At 41.3% G+C, this 18,360-nt stretch overlaps 1 protein-coding gene across 2 annotated transcripts; it reads left to right on the top strand.

The window, feature by feature from the left end:
- The first annotated feature begins 1,796 nt into the window (after positions 1-1,796).
- Positions 1,797-4,744, top strand: LOC135678597 (glycylpeptide N-tetradecanoyltransferase 1-like). Of its 2 annotated transcripts, none has more exons than XM_065191601.1 (2): positions 1,797-3,377; positions 4,550-4,744. In XM_065191601.1, the coding sequence occupies exon 1, from the start codon at positions 2,007-2,009 to the stop codon at positions 3,345-3,347; it is 1,341 nt and encodes a 446-aa protein (XP_065047673.1). In that variant the 5' UTR covers positions 1,797-2,006; the 3' UTR covers positions 3,348-3,377; positions 4,550-4,744. The 2 variants fall into 2 exon arrangements, with proteins under 2 accessions (XP_065047673.1, XP_065047665.1); XM_065191593.1 differs by having other exon boundaries at positions 4,420-4,744.
- Positions 4,745-18,360: the final 13,616 nt, after the last annotated feature.

Raw genomic sequence — 18,360 nt, 5'->3', positions numbered from 1 at the left:
CCTGCTTTATGTCTTACTACTATCGTAGTTAATCCTACACACTTTTCTCAACATATAGATTAGATCAAACAATTTACAATTGACTTCATCATCAAAATCCAAGATTCAATATTTCAAACCAAAATAAGAGTGACCTAGCTTTGATACCAATTATCAAGATCAAGAATGGCACTAAGAGGGGGAGGAGAGGGGAATGGGGGTGAATTAGTGCAGTGGATAAAAATGATCAATTTAAATAATTTTGAAAAACTTCATGAAACTCTTAGTTCTATAAAAAATTATTTTGAGAATATATTTAACTTGAATAAACTTGTAAGTGAGTAGAGAAAAGGAGATTGGACAATCTGCAATGAAGTAATGTAGCAAAAGTAAAGTACGCACCAAAAGCAAGCCAATTTTATAGTGGTTCGGTCGTCCGACCTACATCCACTTCTGATTCCTCCTCCGTTGAGGTCATCGACGTCCACTAATGATCTTCCTTCAATAGACAAAGACCAACTACCTCTTTACAGTACTTTCTCCTTTTCACGAGTTTATGAGATAACCCTTACAAGCCTTATACATCTTCTTGAATGATTGCAAAACTAAAGAGAGAGAGGAGGACTCTTTGCACTTTTATAACACTTTTACACCCCAACACTTAAAAGATTTTTTTCACACTTTGATTGCACTTTTTTGCCCTTTCATGCATAAAAGGGAGCGATATTTATAGGCCCCAATAGCTTCAAAATTGAAGCTAGAAAGTGTCTCATCCTAGGTTTTCGGGGTACTGGCGGTACTACTACTTGTGTTGGGCGGTACTATTGCCTATGTTGGGTGGTACCACCGCCTGCAGTACTGACACTGGGTGGTACCACTGCCTAGTCTGACGATACTACTGCTTGATAGAGCTTCGGAGACTAAGCTTTGGCGGTACCATCGCTTGGCAGCATTAACTGTTGACGGTACTATCGCCTAGACCACTTGGGAGGCTGAGCCTCAAGTGGTTCTACCGCCCACTTGGGTAGTGCCACCACCTGACAAGGTTCAGCAACCTGTTTGGGCCTTGAATCCAACTCAAACTAGTCCAATTACGGGTCTAATTGGCCCTTAACAGGGTTAATGAGATTACTTCTCAAACCTAACCCTAATCATGTGCTAACTATGATTTTTAAGGTATACACTAAATAAAACAAGCCTGGTAACTTGAGCGTCGGAGGAATTGGGTCAAGAAATTACCCTCAACGTTAACCTTTTATAAGGATTCCTAAGAGACCAAAACCTACCTTACCTAATATTAAAACACACCTCGGACACTTGAAGACCCTTCGTAGATCATCTTGGAGCCATTTCGGATACCTTAGTTTTACAACGATCACCTCACTAGACTATCATGTGGGCCACACGAACAACTTCACCCTTCAGACAACTCTTGGTGTTGTCTCGGTCGACGATATCCAAGCAACAATAATTGGTAAGATAAAAAAAAATCACTTTTGTGAGGAAAAAAAGATTAGGTAAGAGATATTTTTATTGACTAAAAGAATATTAAAATTATACAAATAGGAGATTTTTAGCTTTATTAATCGTGTTCATGAACTTGTAATTAAGGATGATCACATGATTTTTTAATTTTTAATAAATCTGCGATATATACAAAATTAATCTGCGATATAAACAAAATTAAGACAAAATTAATCTGCGATATATACAACATAACGGATGTGTAACGAAACTGTTATGATTTCCGCTTTTTTGCCCGTTCCGATCCCAATCAAAATAAAGATGGTTAAAGTACTCGCTTCCCTCGGCTTTCTTCCTCGCCCCGATTCCTTCGTTGTCTTCTCTCCAAACCCTAATCGATCGATATTACTCCTCACACACAAGGCTACGTTTCGCCCATTCTTTGTAGATCTGTTGATCCACGAAGGTAATCCGTCCCTTCTTGTCGATTCCCCTCTTGCCAATTCATTTCTCGACTTTTTTCTGCTTTTATTTTTTGATCGGATTCACCTCAAATTACCGCCATGGTGGTCGGCGACGACGAATCCTCCCACGAAGTGGAACAAGACCCTAACCCAGTTGCGCAGCCAGCTTCCGATGCCTCTCTAGCGGCGGCGGATGCGGCTGTTTCCGTAGAGGGCGATGGGGAGATCCAGTCCCTCGCTCGTAGGATCCAAGAGGCGCTCTCCGTCGGGAAGCGGCACCGTTTCTGGGAGACCCAACCGGTGGGCCAATTCAAGGACGCCGGCCGCGGCGGACTCCCAGAGGGCCCCATCGAGCCGCCGACCGCCCTGTCCGCCGTCAGGCCGGAGCCGTACAACCTCCCCGCCCTCTACGAGTGGACCACCTGCGACATGGACGATGAACAGACCTGCGCCGAGGTATACAATCTTCTCACCAACAACTACGTCGAGGATGATGAGAACATGTTCCGCTTCAACTACTCCAAGGAGTTCCTCCAGTGGGCGCTTCGCCCGCCGGGTTACTTCAAGGCATGGCACATTGGCGTTCGGGTGAAGGCCACAAAGAAGCTGGTTGCCTTCATTACCGGCGTGCCCGGGAGGATCCGGGTGAGGGAGGACATCATCCGGATGGCCGAGGTCAACTTCCTGTGCGTCCACAAGAAACTGCGGTCGAAGCGGCTCGCCCCCGTGATGATCAAGGAGGTCACCAGGCGGGTTCATTTGGAGAACATATGGCAGGCGGCCTACACGGCCGGAGTCATCCTGCCGACTCCCGTCACGACCTGCCGTTACTGGCATCGTTCTCTGAATCCCAAGAAGCTGATTGACGTCGGGTTCTCCCGGCTCGGAGCTCGGATGACTATGAGCCGAACGATCAGGCTCTACAAGCTTCCAGAAGCAACTGCGACCCCTGGGTTTAGGAAAATGGAGCTTCGTGATGTTCCGGCAGTCACCCGGTTGCTAAGAGAGCATTTGAGCCTGTTCGTAGTTGCACCGGATTTGGATGAGAATGATGTGGAGCATTGGGTTCTTCCTCTGGAGAATGTGGTGGACAGTTATGTGGTCGAGAGCCCTGAGACTCATGAAGTGACAGACTTCTGTAGCTTCTACACTCTTCCTTCTTCAATTCTGAATAACCAGAATTATTCGGTGTTGAAGGCTGCTTATTCTTTCTATAATGTGGCTGCAAAGACTCCTCTGCTCCACCTGATGAACGATGCACTTATTGTGGCGAAGCAGAAGGACTATGATGTCTTCAACGCGCTTGATGTCATGCACAATGATACTTTCCTGAAGGAGCTGAAGTTTGGGCCTGGTGATGGGCAACTCCATTACTATCTTTACAACTATCGACTCAGGAATGATTTAAAACCAGCAGAGCTAGGACTCGTTCTTTTGTAGGTTGTTGTGGCCATCTTGGAGAACTGGCAGGTAATTGACCTTTCATTTTTGTTCATCTTTTTCTAGTTGCAATTTGCTGCTTTATCTAGTCAGTTTACTGATTGTAAGTCTGAATCCGGATCTCTGTGTTGAAACAGTCATGAATTTGGCATTTGTTTCATGTATCTTTTGCATTTACTGTTGGAGATGTGGTTGGAACTCCGAAATATTTTTGCCTCTGTTTGCTGACGATGACTTGTTATTCCTCTCGGGTTCCATGTCCGAAACTTTTAGCTAGATGGCGGATGACCTTTTACTAGAGAAAGCATTTAACACTTATTGGTTGATACTGTGCTGAAACTAAAGTGTAATGTTTGAGCAACAATGTCTTCCATTTTCTATCTTCAAATTGTATGTACTTGTTCTTGCAGAAGTTAGTGGGAACTTTCAGATGTATGTATAATATATCTGGAAACACTTCAGAATTAGGGAATTTTAAGTAGCCTTAAAATCAATATTAGAAGATGTTTTAATCATTTAATCAAGTTGGTGGAACTAAAAAATGACGAGGCTCTCATGAAAAATGAAAAGTTTAATCGTAGATATTGGATAGATATAGCTCTAAAGATTATTAGAAAAAGCATGACTAGTAGTCAAAATGTGAAAAAATGAATATTGGCAAATAATACTTTATCTAAGCCCAAAGAAGTTACGGTGACAATTGACAAATAACCCATAAGATCTCCTATTTCGCGTTTTGTTTGAATTCAGTGAATTTTGTTTTTCATGGTTGATTGATGTGGAGTTTTGTATGAAATGTTTCACGAGGTGCATCCATTGACTGGCATTTTCTTGTATTTTGCATGTTTAGGTAAAAATAACTCTCTCAATGTGGAGATAGCAAACAAAGTTGTGTATAACTTGACATTGACATTGTTTTGTCTTGAATCCCACTCACTGTTTTTATTGGGTAGTAATGACTGGTTGACTTTTTATCCAAAAACCACTTTGCTCTCCTCTTTGTTTTCCTTTATGAACTTTCTTTTTTCTATATATGTTATAGCTGTTAAAATTAATATGTTTTTCCGTGCAGGACACATTCTAAGCTATAGCAACTACTAATATATGTGACAGATTTCATCTCCTTTAAGTCATCTTATTCAATAAACTACAAAAATCTGTATGTGTGTATCATTGAGCAGATCTTTATTCCATGAATGCAGTCAATGCACCATCACATGGGAAACCCGAGTTCCAGCACAATGGGTAAAATGCATTTAGAAGATATTTCATCTTCTTGGAATACATATTCTGTAATTTATTACTTCAGAAAAAACAGAAACCACTAGAACTTTGACAAGTCATTCTTATAAACTTTTGGATTTATATGAAGAATAGTTTTATCATTATGATACGTATGTCCTCTCTAACATGGTGGTCCATTTCTCACAAACTTTATGGAGTTACAATTTACTTGCTTTGGATTTGTGTTTGATCGGTGCTTAGGGTGGTATCGTCGCTCAGGGTGGTAGGCAGTAGTATCGCCTAGTGCAAATGGTGGTACCGTCAGTTTCTTGAAAATATGATGATTTCAATTTTTGGTTCTATTTCTGAAGTTATTTGGGATCTATAAATATCCTATTCATTTTTGCTTGGGATAACAAGAAAAGAGAAGAAAAGGGAAAGAATTCTTGAGTTTCTCAAGTGTGTAATCTCTCTTAAAATGTTGAGTCTCTTCCTCCTAAGGTTTAGAAGTCTTTCTAAAGGAGGAGTGAGGTTTTTTTTTTGTAAAAGATGGGTGTAAAGGTTCTTTTTTTGAGCCCGTGAAAAGAAGAAAGGGTTGTAACAAGGATAGTTAATCTTCACCCGTTGAAAAGAAGATCGATAATGAAAGTCGATGGCCTTGAGAGAAGAGGAATCGGGAGTGGATGTAGGTCGAGACGATCGAACCATTATAAATATGGTTTGCATTTATGTTTATGCGTTTTCTTGCAATCATTTACTAATTTTGTTGCTCACTATTTTTTCTCACATTCCAAGTTAAACGTATTTTCGATACGGGTTTCATCGAACGTAAGTTTTCAAATCATAATTTTTCGTAAGCACTAATTCACGCCCCCTTCCCCCCCTCCCTTCTTAGTGCCTTTATGGTTCTAATATTATGTCCATAGTTGTTGAGTCGAGTGAATTATTATGAAGATAATAATTCATTAAGTCAGAATGAGTTTTGATATGTGCGATTTATGGAACTCGATATTAGGCCTAGAGGGTCACACACATATGATAGGTGTTGCGTCGAGTAAAGGTTTGGATATAAGATATTTGTTGAACCTTTATCTTACTAGATATCTAATTAGTCCTTGTATTATTGGATTCTTTGAGTGAAACCCAATAAGAGCAAATAATGATTATTAGATAGAGATCTATTAATCTAAGAGACTTTGGTAGTTGGATAGAGATTTAGTATCTAATATTACATGATACATTAGGGTTAAGTTGATATGAACCTCGATAAATAGGAGGGAACCAAAGGGGCATATGTTGAACTTTTTTTGTTGTCATCTCATATTCTCCTCCATTTCTCTCCTCCTCAACCGACAACCCTATTTGGGGCTTGTGGACAATAAGAAGGGTTGACCCTTTCTTGATCTCGGCGTAGTCTTGTGATGCGCAAAGGAGAGGAAAGATCACACTGCGAAAGGATTATCGTCTCATTTGTCATGTGGATCACCGCTAGAGAGGAGGACATCTAACCTCCTTAATCTAAAGATTTGGATATGCGATTTTGGTGATATACAATCTTCCTTAGGTAAATCATCTCACACGTGTTATGCGATTTTTGATTTTACGAATTTTCGCGTACCAATCTTCACACGACAATTCAATATTGAATTTTTGGGAACTTATTTTGTTTTCTATGTTGAATCTCAGATTTTGATGATGAAATCAATTGATGAATTTATGATCTAATCTGTTGTTTAAGAAAAGTGATGTCAGTCTAACTTCGATCATAAAAGGCAAAACGATTGAAGTAGAAGAATCAGATGTTGGGTCGGAGTTAGAGATCGGGCATCAAGTTGAAAGAATCAAACATTGCACCAAGATCGGATATTGCGGGAGTCAACATGCCGATAGATCGGGCGATACGTCGAAGATTCGAATGATGCGTCGGAAGTTTGGACAAAGTTCAAATGAACCAATGACATGCCGAGCAATATAGAACTCTTGTCTTTAGTCGGTTATGTCTTAATCATTATAATTAGGTATTAAACTAAGTTAGTTTTGAGTGTAACCTTACTAACTCAATTAGAGGCTAATTGGGCTTCATCTAGGGTTGAGTTGGGCCCATTGGGAGGCTCATTCGGTGACCCATAGTTAGGTCATGTGGTGGAACCGCCTATAAGCTGGAACATACGAAGTGTACATTTTTCGAAAGACTCGATAGTGGTACTGCCTAGACTGGCGGTGGTATCGCCCAAACTGGCGATAGTATCGCCAGTACACAGTCTCCCATGTGTCAAGTGGTAGTATCGCCCAGACTAGGCGGTGGTACCGCTAGTTGTTAGTCCTGCAAGCTATGGTATTGCCTAGTACTAGCAGTAGTCCCGTTGGTACCTTGAAAATCCGAGATGAGACTTTTTTTTTGCTTCAAAGCTATTTGGGGCCTATAAATACTCCACTCATTCTTGCTTGAGTAAGCAAGAAAAGTGAACAAAAAGGTTAGTGATTATGAGTTGTAAAGTCTAGTTTAAGAAAAGTGATGTCGGACTAACTTCGAACATGAAAAGGCAAAACGATTGAAGCAGAAGAATCAGATGTTGGGTCGGAGTTAGAGATCGAGCATCGGGTTGAAAGAATCGGACATTGCTCCAAGATCAGATATTGCGAGAGTCAACATGTCGATGGATCGGGCGATACATCGAAGATTCGGACGAGACACGTCGGAAGTTCGGACGAAGTTCAGATGAACCAATGACATGCCGAGCAACATAGAATTCTTGTCTTTGGTCGGTTATGTCTTAATCATCATAGTTAAGTATTAAATTGAGTTAGTTTTGAGTGTAACCTTACTAACTCAATTAGAGGCCCATTGGGCTTGATCTAGGATTGAGTTGGGCTCATTGGGATGCTCATTCAGTGACCCATAGTTAGGTCATGCGATGGAACCGCCTATAAGCTAAAACGTACGAAGTGTACATTTTTTTGAAAGACCCGGCGGTGGTATTACCTATGTCAAGCGATGGTATCGCCCAGACTAGCGGTGGTATCGCCCAAACTTGCGGTAGTACCGCCAGTACATAGTCTTCCATGTGTCAGGTGGTAGTGCCGGCCAAACTGGGTGGTGGTATCGCCAGTTGTCAATCTTGCAAGCGGTGGTACTACCGAGTACTGGTGGTGATACCGCTAGTACCCTGAAAACCCGAGATAAGATTTTTTTTAGCTTCAAAAGCTATTTGGGGCTTATAAATACCCCACTCATTCTTGCTTGAGTAAGCAAGAAAAGTGAACAAAAAGGTTAGTGATTCTGAGTTATAAAGTCTTGAAAAGTGCTAAGTGTCCCCCTCCTCTTTAAAGTTTTGAGTTTATTCTAAGAGAAGTGTGAGACTTATAAAAGTTCTCTCCTAAACCTGTGAAAAGGAGAAATAGTTGTAAAGAGGATAGTTGGTCTTCGACAATTGAAAGAAGATCGATAGTGAATGCTGATGGCTTCAACGGAAGAGGAATCGGGAGTGGACGTAGGTTATGATGATCGAACCATTATAAAATCAATTTGCATTTATTTTATGCTTTCATTCATATTACAAACTGATTTACTTGCTCACTACTCTTATGAATGTTTTTAAGTTAAATGCATTTTTTATACTGGTTTGATCAAACGAAATTTTCAAATCGATGTAATTTTACGAAAGCACTAATTCACCCTCCTCGCTTAGTGCCAATACAATCCTAACATTTTGTTCTTTCACTGTGCATGTGATGCTGCCTAAGGTTTCCCAGCAGCATTCATCTCCTCCATCAGAGTAAACTGTTTTAATTGTAGACTGAAAGAAGTTCTCGACTAACTTTCTAAAGTGGGTAAAGATTATGGAGACTTTAGATTTTTGTTTGAGAGGATATAACCATGTATACTTAGTAAAGTATTCTATGAAAATAATAAAATATAAAATTATCAAAAGAAGTGGTTGGGGCAGGGCTATAGACATCGATGTAGATAATTTTAAATGATTTGAAGTAGATATGGAAGACATTCTAAAAGGTAGTCTATGACTTTTATTATTGAGACAATCATCATAATGAGTTATAATTATACTTGATTTAGAAGTTGGAAGAGAATAATGAGAAAGTAGTTGTTGTTGAATAGATGATGATGGATGACCAAAACGCTGATGCAATACATCGATTGGAGTAGCAACTGAAGTAAGAGCAGTTGGTTGGGTGATTTGTGAAGCTGATGATCACTCATAAATGTTATCTTTATTTTGGCTTCGAACCAAGGATTACGTTGTACTCAAATCAAATCCTTCATGAGAAACGAGTCAGAAAAAAATTCAACAGAGGTATTATTTTGTTTACAGAATTGAGAAATGGAAATAAGATTCCTTTTAATGTGAGGTGCACACAAAACATCGAGTGTAAAAGTGGTGTGTAAATTAAGTATTGTGGAACCAGTGTGAGTAATGAGGATTCTATTATCGTCACCAATGATGATGTTTTCATTGCCTTTATAGTCGTTGTGGATGGATAAGTTTTGTAGATTAGAAGTAATGTAATAAGAAGCACCAAAGTCCATAATCCAATTATTTGTACGAGCAATCTGAGTAGTCATGATATTTGCTTGAGGTCAATTGGGTGTAACAATAGGCTTGGGTCGAGACCGATAGACTTTTGCTATGTGTTCGATTTTGTTACAAAACTAGCTAACGACTCTTTGTTAATTGTTATTGTTGGGACGCCAAGGCTATTGATAGTTATTGAAGTTGTCACTTTGATTGAAAAGTTAATAGTGTAATAGAGGATGATAGCTCTACGTGTTACCTATGTATTCAGGAGACATTTATTCAGTCCGTTGTTGAAGTTCTTATTGTTTTGATTGTGCTTTTTTTTTTTTTTATTGGCTTTAGTTATGATGGTTGGTCCTATCATCCTTTCTTTTCTTTTCAGTTATGTTTTATAATCAATAAACTTGTCATATAATTCTTCAAATGACATTGGTGAGTCGCGTGCTCGAATTGCTGTCGTAAATTTGTTATTTTCTTCTCCTAGACCATTGAGAGTATGGATGACTTTTTCACCGCTCGTAGAATGATCTATTAAAGTCAAGTCATCTATTATAACTTTTATAGTTTGCATATAATCAATAATAGTATTGACCAAATCATGTCAATATTGACCAGATCATGATCCGGTGGAGTTGACAAATCATGTCAGCATTGGCTGAGGTAGTAGATCAACATTGTTGGACTGACCAGATTTGTTGCGTTATGCTTATGGCTACATATTTGTGAGCAGTGAGAGAGATCGACAACACCAAGATGCGTCCGGTGGCTAACTTTGAAGTCAGGGAGCAATTGCCCCATGAACGTCGCTCCACACGATTGTCGCCTATCTCGATCCCTAATGCGAGGTTCGCCATTGAGGAAGAAGAGGGTGATCGAGGTAGAGAGTGCTGGGAGTAGTGATTGGGGGGTAGGGAATGCCACCTGAGGGAGGAGGAGGAGCAGTAGTAGTGAAGATGGAGAGCAGCATTGATGAGTGAGCAGTAGAGGTGCCACAATGAGAAACTGGTCGCAGTAGAGGAAGGAAACTCCTCAAATGCTCTGCCTTAATGTGGAACAACCAAGGTCACATAGTGGCAAAACTAGGTCCCCAATCACTAGTTAACAGGGAAGGGGGGATGTCGTCGGGTGAGCAGATATTGCTTCGCCGACAAAGAGCACTTCGAGGTAGAGAGCGCTCGATGAGGAGGCGGGTGCTTCGTCGGTGAGGAGGATCGACTGCGGTAGAGAGGAGGAAGGGCGAGCGCTTGAGTCTGAGGGTAGCATAGCAGTTCTATGAAGAGAGGACAGTGTTGTTGTTACAACGACGACAATAGATCAATGGTGTTTGATGTAGATCGACGATGAGAACCAGCAAGGAAGCATGGGGTGAAGTCGTCGAGCAGAGAAGGAGACCAAGCACGACGATCAATGGAAAAGAGATATTATTGTCATCGGACAACAAGAATTCTTGCTCAAGGCAAAAGGACTATAATACTATGAAGAATTTAGATATTATAAAAGAGATGATAAATATTTATTGAAGTGATGAGTAGCTTTGAAGGAGAGATTTTCGGTTTCATGATCAATCAGTTATTCAAATGTAAAATTATCTCTATCTCTATCATAACCTTCGTGATCTTCTACCAAAAAGTAGCAGTTATAAGCGCACATAGTCGTTTAAGCCGACGGGTGCTAAATGTTTGAACGAGAACAACAAAGATGATGTGCTACTCATGAGTTGGTGGTGAAATGACTAATGTTGTAAAGAAATTGGTTGATTGAAGAACATGCAAAGAACTGACCAGAAGACAAAGAACTGTCCAGTTTATCAAGGTGAGATTAGTAGACAAAGAAGAACATGCAAAGCTTTCTACGAATAGATGAAAAAAAGAACTGACCTTGCATTTCTGACATTTGATTTTATTTCTTCAGGTGATTGATTTAAAGCAGTCCAATGATGAGCAGTTGATCTTCAGGAGCACATAGGACTGGATGGAAGAACTAATTGTTACCCTTTGAGATCTGCTCCTCAACTTACCAATTAACAGAGGATTGATGATTAAACAGAACCAGATTTTTAAGGATTATAATAGATCAAAATGATATTGCAATGGGAATCAGATCTGTGCAATACTAACTAGTAAAACAATTTTAGGAACATCTAATATGCATAAGTTTTCTGAATTACTTATTGCATCATTTGCACTTCTTCTTTCTGAATTATTTGCAGGACCTAACAATTTATTATTTTTATAGTCCAAAATCATGCACAATAAGATTTTAACTACCGCATCCATTTATCTGAACATAAATTACTCCCATGCTCTGCACATAACTTGTTGGATTACCGCACCATGCCGCATGGCCTGCCTGTGTCAATCCAAATAAGCTTACCCTTATGTGGAGCACTAGGTTGCCACGCTCGGCTTCCATGTATGGCTATGGTTGCTTGATGTAAGGAGATTTAATATTTGTGTGACGTCTGATGGGATGTGATAATTGATCTGAATTTGAATTACGCAATCAAGATGCTTAAGTCTAAGTTAATTGTAATAAATCCATCATGTTTATGAAAGTCGATTTAATATTAGGACATGATGAAAAATTCCAATAAAACAAATTAATCATAAATGAAATTAAAAGGTCTCCTAAAGTCACCACTAGGGTAAGCCTCATATGCATCATGTTATTTAAACATCATAATATCATAAAATAAAGTGGATAATAACTTAAATTGACTTAGAGGTATAACGATTTGTCACGGTCTTAGTTGGAATTGCCTAAGGCGTGAGGTACTCTTGCGGCAAAGACGCGAACTTAGCTTGCGTTGCCTAAGTTGCGCTTCGCCCTTGCAATTTACGTCCGCAAAGATCAGCCCACTTGTAACCTCTCGTAGGTCCCGAAGGACTTGTAAAAAGAGAAAGTTGATTAGTTCGAAGAACGAGCGACGGATAAGTCCTGACGTCTCGCGAAAAGGGGAAGCTTTACAAGCAATTCAGCGAGCACCTTACGTGCACAAGAGAAAAGAGGGAGATGGGGAAAACAAGGACTTTAGAAGGTTGAACTAACAGTTGCAAGTCCACAAACAGCTGCTCACCGAGTGCCGGGCGCAACAACAAGTTTTCGTCAAGGTAACGTCCGAACTTGCGAAAGATTGTTCAACGCCCGACACTATACTAAAGCACCATCCAACCTTGTGCCACCCGGGTGGTTCTTGTTGGGAAATCTTGGGGGCAACATCATATGCGCAGCGGAAAAACAAGAATACAAAATCCCTGATTCCCAAAGAGATGTTCGTCGTCGTGCGAAGATTGGTACGCAAAATCCGCGAAACTTAAAACTGCGTATAGAGTATATTGTGTTACCTGGGGAGATCGTATATCCCTGTATCCTTGCAGATCCTTAGGAGAGGGTGAAGGAGGTCAAGCGTCCTCCTCTCTAGCGATGATCCACACAGTAGGGTTGCGACGACGCTCCTCAAAACTTCAGGCCTGCTCTGAGGTGGAGAGGGAGAGGAGAATAGGAAAGACAAGCAAAGGCTCTAGCCTATGAGGCTCTGAATCCCTCCTATTTATAGAGGTCCCCTATCAAACCCTAATGGGTCCTCCCCTAGTGGGTATTGGATCTGCATCCAATAAGACAAGGGCTCCATCGGATATCTCATATCCGAACCTCTACTCATCGCAATGCCTACCATATGTGTGTGACCCTCTAGGCCCAATATCGAGCTGGCCGTGAGTCATACCTGTCAAAACTCCTTCTAACTCAGTGAATTATTATCTCTGTAATAATTCACTCGACTCATCGACTATAGACGTACTAGGCCACTACGCCGTAGTCCCCAAACGATACAGGGGAATCCAATCCATTGGACCTGTCTGTCCTCAGTTACCGTGTACCTATAGTCCCTCATCCACCTAATATCCCAGAGACCGTATATCGAGCATGGTGTTGTCAGACCCATATGGTTTCTACTCGAGTCTCGCTCTAATCGGATTCTCCCGAAGAACTCTTTCTCTCTCAACCCGAATGACCCTGGCTAGGGATTTGTCTGAGCAAGAACACATGGGATATTCCTCTCATGACGCCGAGAGTGGATGATCCTCTATCGACACTCAATAGCCCTCATAAGGTCGACTACCACTCCCAATGACCAGTTGTACTAGATCTGGGACAGCCAAACCTATAAGTCTGGTATCAAAGAGTGGAGCACTCATACAGGATATCCTTGGTGTCCAAGTCTAAGGACCAAATACACCACTAAGACTACGGAATCGCTGTCTGACAATAAGGTATCATCAACCATCCAGCATTCCGTAAGCGGATCAATCAGTGAACTCACTCTCCAATGAGCACCTGTACTGTATCCCTAGTGTCCCTACACGAGCAGCTATAAGACCAGCTGCATCCATCATATGGATGGATATACAGCACACCAGTTTGTCCGGTTATCACGATATCCCTCTCGAGTAACCTATGACCGGGATTATTTAAGATCTTTGTTTAAAGGTGAATCGATCTCATTATCGTGATCTCATCACGATCCGATTCCCATTGCACAAATCCAAGGACATCACAATATATATATATGCATTTATACAATAGTTATAAAGTGATATACGTCAAAATATAATAAGCAAAAAGATTATGTATCAAGTCACACGTGTCATCACTCACGTGATTGGCTTGTTGGGAACCTATGACTAGCAATCTCCCACTTGACCTAAAGCCAATCACATATGTGTCTGATCCCCATCAGACCCCTATGACGCTCAAAGACAATCTGAGACAACGGCTTTGTCAGTGGATCTGCAATGTTACCTTCGGATGAAACTCTTTCCACTGCTACATCTTCTCAGGTTACGATCTCTTTGATATAAGCTGTAACCTCCTCAGAACACTTCTGATGAGACCCGGGTTCCCTTATTTGAGTAATCGCCCCATAATTGTCGCAATATAAGGAAGTCGACTCCTCGCTACTCGGCACGACTCCCAAATCTGTGATGAACTTCTTCACCCAGACTCCCTCCTTTGCTGCATCTGATGCAGCAATGTACTCCGCCTCTGTGATCGAGTCAGCAGTAGTATCTTGCTTGGAACTCTTTCAGCACACTGCTCCTCCATTCAAGGTGTACACATACCCTGAATTCAACTTGCTATCATTGACATCAAACTGAAAACTTGAGTCAGTGTAGCCTTCAACCTTAAGGCTATTACCTCCATATACTAGTAAAAGATCCTTAGTCCTTCTCAAGTACTTAAGGATACACTTTACTGCTTTCCAGTGCTCCAAGCCTGGATCCGCCTGATACCTGCTCGTGACACTCAAAGCATGCGCTATATCAGGCCTAGTACATAGCATGGCATACATGATAGACCATATTGCTGAGGCATAAGGTATCATATTCATGTTCGCCCTTTCTTCTGGAGTCTTTGGGGACATACTCGTAGAAAGCGATATCCCATATCTCATCGGTATGAGACCTCTCTTAGAATTTTCCATGCCAAACCTTTTGACAATGGTTTCTATGTACTTGGACTGGGACAAGCCAAGCATCCTCTTGGATCTATCTATATATATTCTAATCCCCAAGATATAGGATGCTTCCCCTAAGTCCTTCATGGAGAAGTGTCTAGATAACCAAGCCTTTACTGTGGATAGCATTCCTACGTTATTCCCAATGATCAGGATGTCATCCACATATAACACCAAAAAGGTGATAGCGCTCCCACTTACCTTCTTGTACACACAAGGCTCATCTTCGTTCTTAACGAAGTCATAAGATCTGATTGCCTCATCAAATCTTATGTTCCAACTTCAGGAAGCTTGCTTTAGTCCATAAATGGATCTAAGCAACCTACACACCTTATCTGGGCAGTTCTTGGACACGAATCCCTCAGGTTGCATCATATACACCTCCTCCTCGATGTTCCCATTGAGGAATGCGGTTTTCACATCCATCTGCCAGATCTCATAATCATAGTATGCTGCAATAGCCAATAGAATTCTGATGGATTTTAGTATTGCTACGGGTGAGAAGGTTTCGTCGTAGTCAACATCTTGCTTTTGACGATACCCCTTAGCCACTAGCCTTGCTTTATAGGTCTCTACCTTTCTATCTACTCCGATCTTTTTCTTAAAGATCCACTTGCAACCGATGGGTACAATACCTTCGGGCGGATCAACTAGGTTCCAAACCTTATTGGAGTACATAGAATCCATCTCAGAATTCATGGCTTCTTGCCACTTCCCGGAGTCTATACTCATAATAGCCTCCTCGTAGGTCTGAGGATCAATATCCTCAATATCCTCTCCTCTGATATGTCTCACATATCTCTCAGGAGGATGGCTCTATCAAACCTACGTAAAGTTGAAACTTGTGTATTATGTACCTGAACAGACTCGGGTTGTAGAGTGGTGCTTGAGCTTGGTTCTCCAACCTTGCTCAACTCTATCATTCTCCCACTGTCTCCGCCAAGAATGTGTTCCTTCTTAAGGAATACTGCTCTCTTAGCTACAAAGACCTTTTGGTCCTCGAGATGATAGAAACAATACCCACAAGTTTCCTTGGGGTATCCCATAAATTTGCATCGCTCTGTCCTTGATTCTAACTTATCGGGGTTGTGTCTTTTAACGTGGGCAGGGCAGCCCCAAATCTTAACAACCTTAAGATTAGGCTTCTTCCCTTTCCATATCTCATATGGTGTAGACACTACCGACTTAGTTGGAACTCTGTTCAGAAGGTAAGCTGTGGTCTCTAGGGCATATCCATAGAATAAGATGGGTAGGTCAGCGAAACTCATCATGGACCGTACCATATCAAATAGCGTACGATTCCTCCTTCCAGAGACACCATTGAGCTGAGGTGTATAAGGAGGTGTCCATTGGGATAATATCCCATGGTCCTTGAGGAACTGATTAAACTCTGTACTTAAGTACTCACCTCCTCGATCTGATCGAAGAGTTTTGATACTCTTTCCAATCTGGTTCTCTACCTCATTCTTATACTCTCCGAATTTCTCAAAAGCCTCGGACTTGTACTTCATTAAGTACATATATCCATACATTGAGAAATCATCAGTAAAGGTAATGAAGTAGGAGTAACCACCAATGGCATGAGTTGACATGGGTCCACATACATCACTATGTATGAGTTCTAATAGCTCAATGGCTCTCTCTTCAGTTCCACTAAATGGAGAGTTGGTCAGTTTTCCACGAAGGCAAGGCTCGCAAGTTGCATATGACACATAGTCGAATGGATCTAAATATCCATTATTTAGCAACTTTTGAATCCTTCTTTCATGGATGTAACCTAGCCTACAATGCCATAGGTATGCATTGTTCATCTCATCTCGTTTCCTCTTGGACACATTTACATTCATGATATATGGAGTAGTGTTTAGCATAAACAAACCTTTATGCAATATTCCTCTCGCCAATCTCCCCTCGGCTTTGCTAGAATTTACAATAAATTGTAGATGTGATAAGCAATACTGGTATCCAATACCAATGCACTATCACAAAAATCTGACAATTGGAGATTGATCATGAATGTACCTGAAGCTTCTCCAAGCTTCTATTTCGCCCTCTCTGCAAGGTACTCTTTGCAGTTCCTCTTCCAGTGCCCATCTTTACCACAGTGGAAGCACTGGCCTTTGTCCTTTGCTGGGTCTTTCTTATCAACATTTGCTTTACCTGGTTTGCTCTTGCCCTTTCCCTTCTTAAGGGTCCTTTCTGCTTTCCTTTTCTTTCTGGTCTCACTAGTGTAGAGAACTGGCTTCTCTTTCTTAATAGTATTCTCTGCCTCCCTCAACATATTGAGGAGCTCTGGGAGAGTTACCTCAAGCTTGTTCATATTAAAATTCATTATGAACTGTGAAAAAGAATCTGGTAGGGACTAAAGCACAATGTCCACACACAAGTTATCCTCTAGGACCATTCCTAGACCTATGAGTTTCTCTATCCACTCAATCATCTTTAGGACATGGTTCTGAACCGGTATCCCCTCAGTCATCCTAGCGCGGAAGAGGCTCTTGGATATCTCATATCGCTGAGTCCTTCCCTGTTCCTCAAACAATACGCGGACATGTAGGAGAATGGATCTTGCATCCATCTTTTCATGTTGTCTCTGTAACTCAGGAGTCATAGAGCCCAACATATAGCACTGAGCAAGAGTGGAGTCATTAATGTACTTCACTGTATCAAGGACGTACACGATTTTCTCCGCTGTGAGAACAATTCTCAAGTTACGGAGCCAATCCGTATAATTTGGACCGGTGAGGCGGTTGACATCAAGTATGCCACGTAAGGGATTTGAAAGCGACATTTTCTGAAAATAAAGATGCAGCAGAAATGAATAACATTCAAATTTTGCGAGAAATAAACTATCAAGATATAGACTTCTATCTTAATATGCTCCCACTATTTTACTAACGAGTCACGCGACACCCTCAGCACATGAAACGGAAGTCTCCGATAGACTTCTAGTGGGGATCAGGATCCAATCAGCGTTTTAGTGTAACCTCGAGGGACTCGACCAATCACACTAAGCCTAAAAGGTAGGCAACTCTTGCCGATCACAACTCCTTGTGATTCCCGTCCTGTTCAGCCTCCGAATCACCATGGCCTCGAGGGACTCGACCAACCATGATGCTCGGTTAAGTCAACACCTTCGTTACAAGATGAGTCTGATTTGATGATATACCCTCGAGAAACTCGACCAAGCATACCATGCCCTCAGGTTACCGATGACATCTCTATGTCATAAGCAAGATAGCGAATCACGATATAGGTGAGTCTCGAGGGACTCGACCAACTCAACCTACACCGGGAATCGGTTCCTACTCGTAACGATGGAAAGCCACGTGGGTCAATCTAATTGCCTCACGTTTACCGACTTAATATTATCGAGAGATGTTTCTATGATTTGGTCTCCTAATATGACATGTCACACATATACATATTTAATATATATCTAAATCGCATGCAAATATATATACATATCTAGTATGTGTATAACCAATCACACCAGATGATCATGGACCACAACCTAATGTGATTAGGCCCGAGCCAGTAGGCCTAATCACTCACATCAAGATCTATGTGTGCAACGGTGCATCTCCATGCCCTGTGATCGTCCATCTCGTCCTCGTCGGTTCCGTCGACATCTTGATGCATCTTCATGCATCGCGATCGTCCGTCTCGTGGGTCCCGCTATCGCATCCACGCTCCCGCTGCGCCTCCTCATGTGATTACAACTTAATCATAGGCATGC

This window comes from Musa acuminata, chromosome BXJ1-1 (assembly GCF_036884655.1).
Source record: "Musa acuminata AAA Group cultivar baxijiao chromosome BXJ1-1, Cavendish_Baxijiao_AAA, whole genome shotgun sequence".
Classification (NCBI taxonomy): Eukaryota; Viridiplantae; Streptophyta; class Magnoliopsida; order Zingiberales; family Musaceae; genus Musa; species Musa acuminata.
The sequence above is the reverse complement of the archived record's forward strand: the minus strand, read 5'-3'. Positions and strand labels throughout refer to the sequence as shown.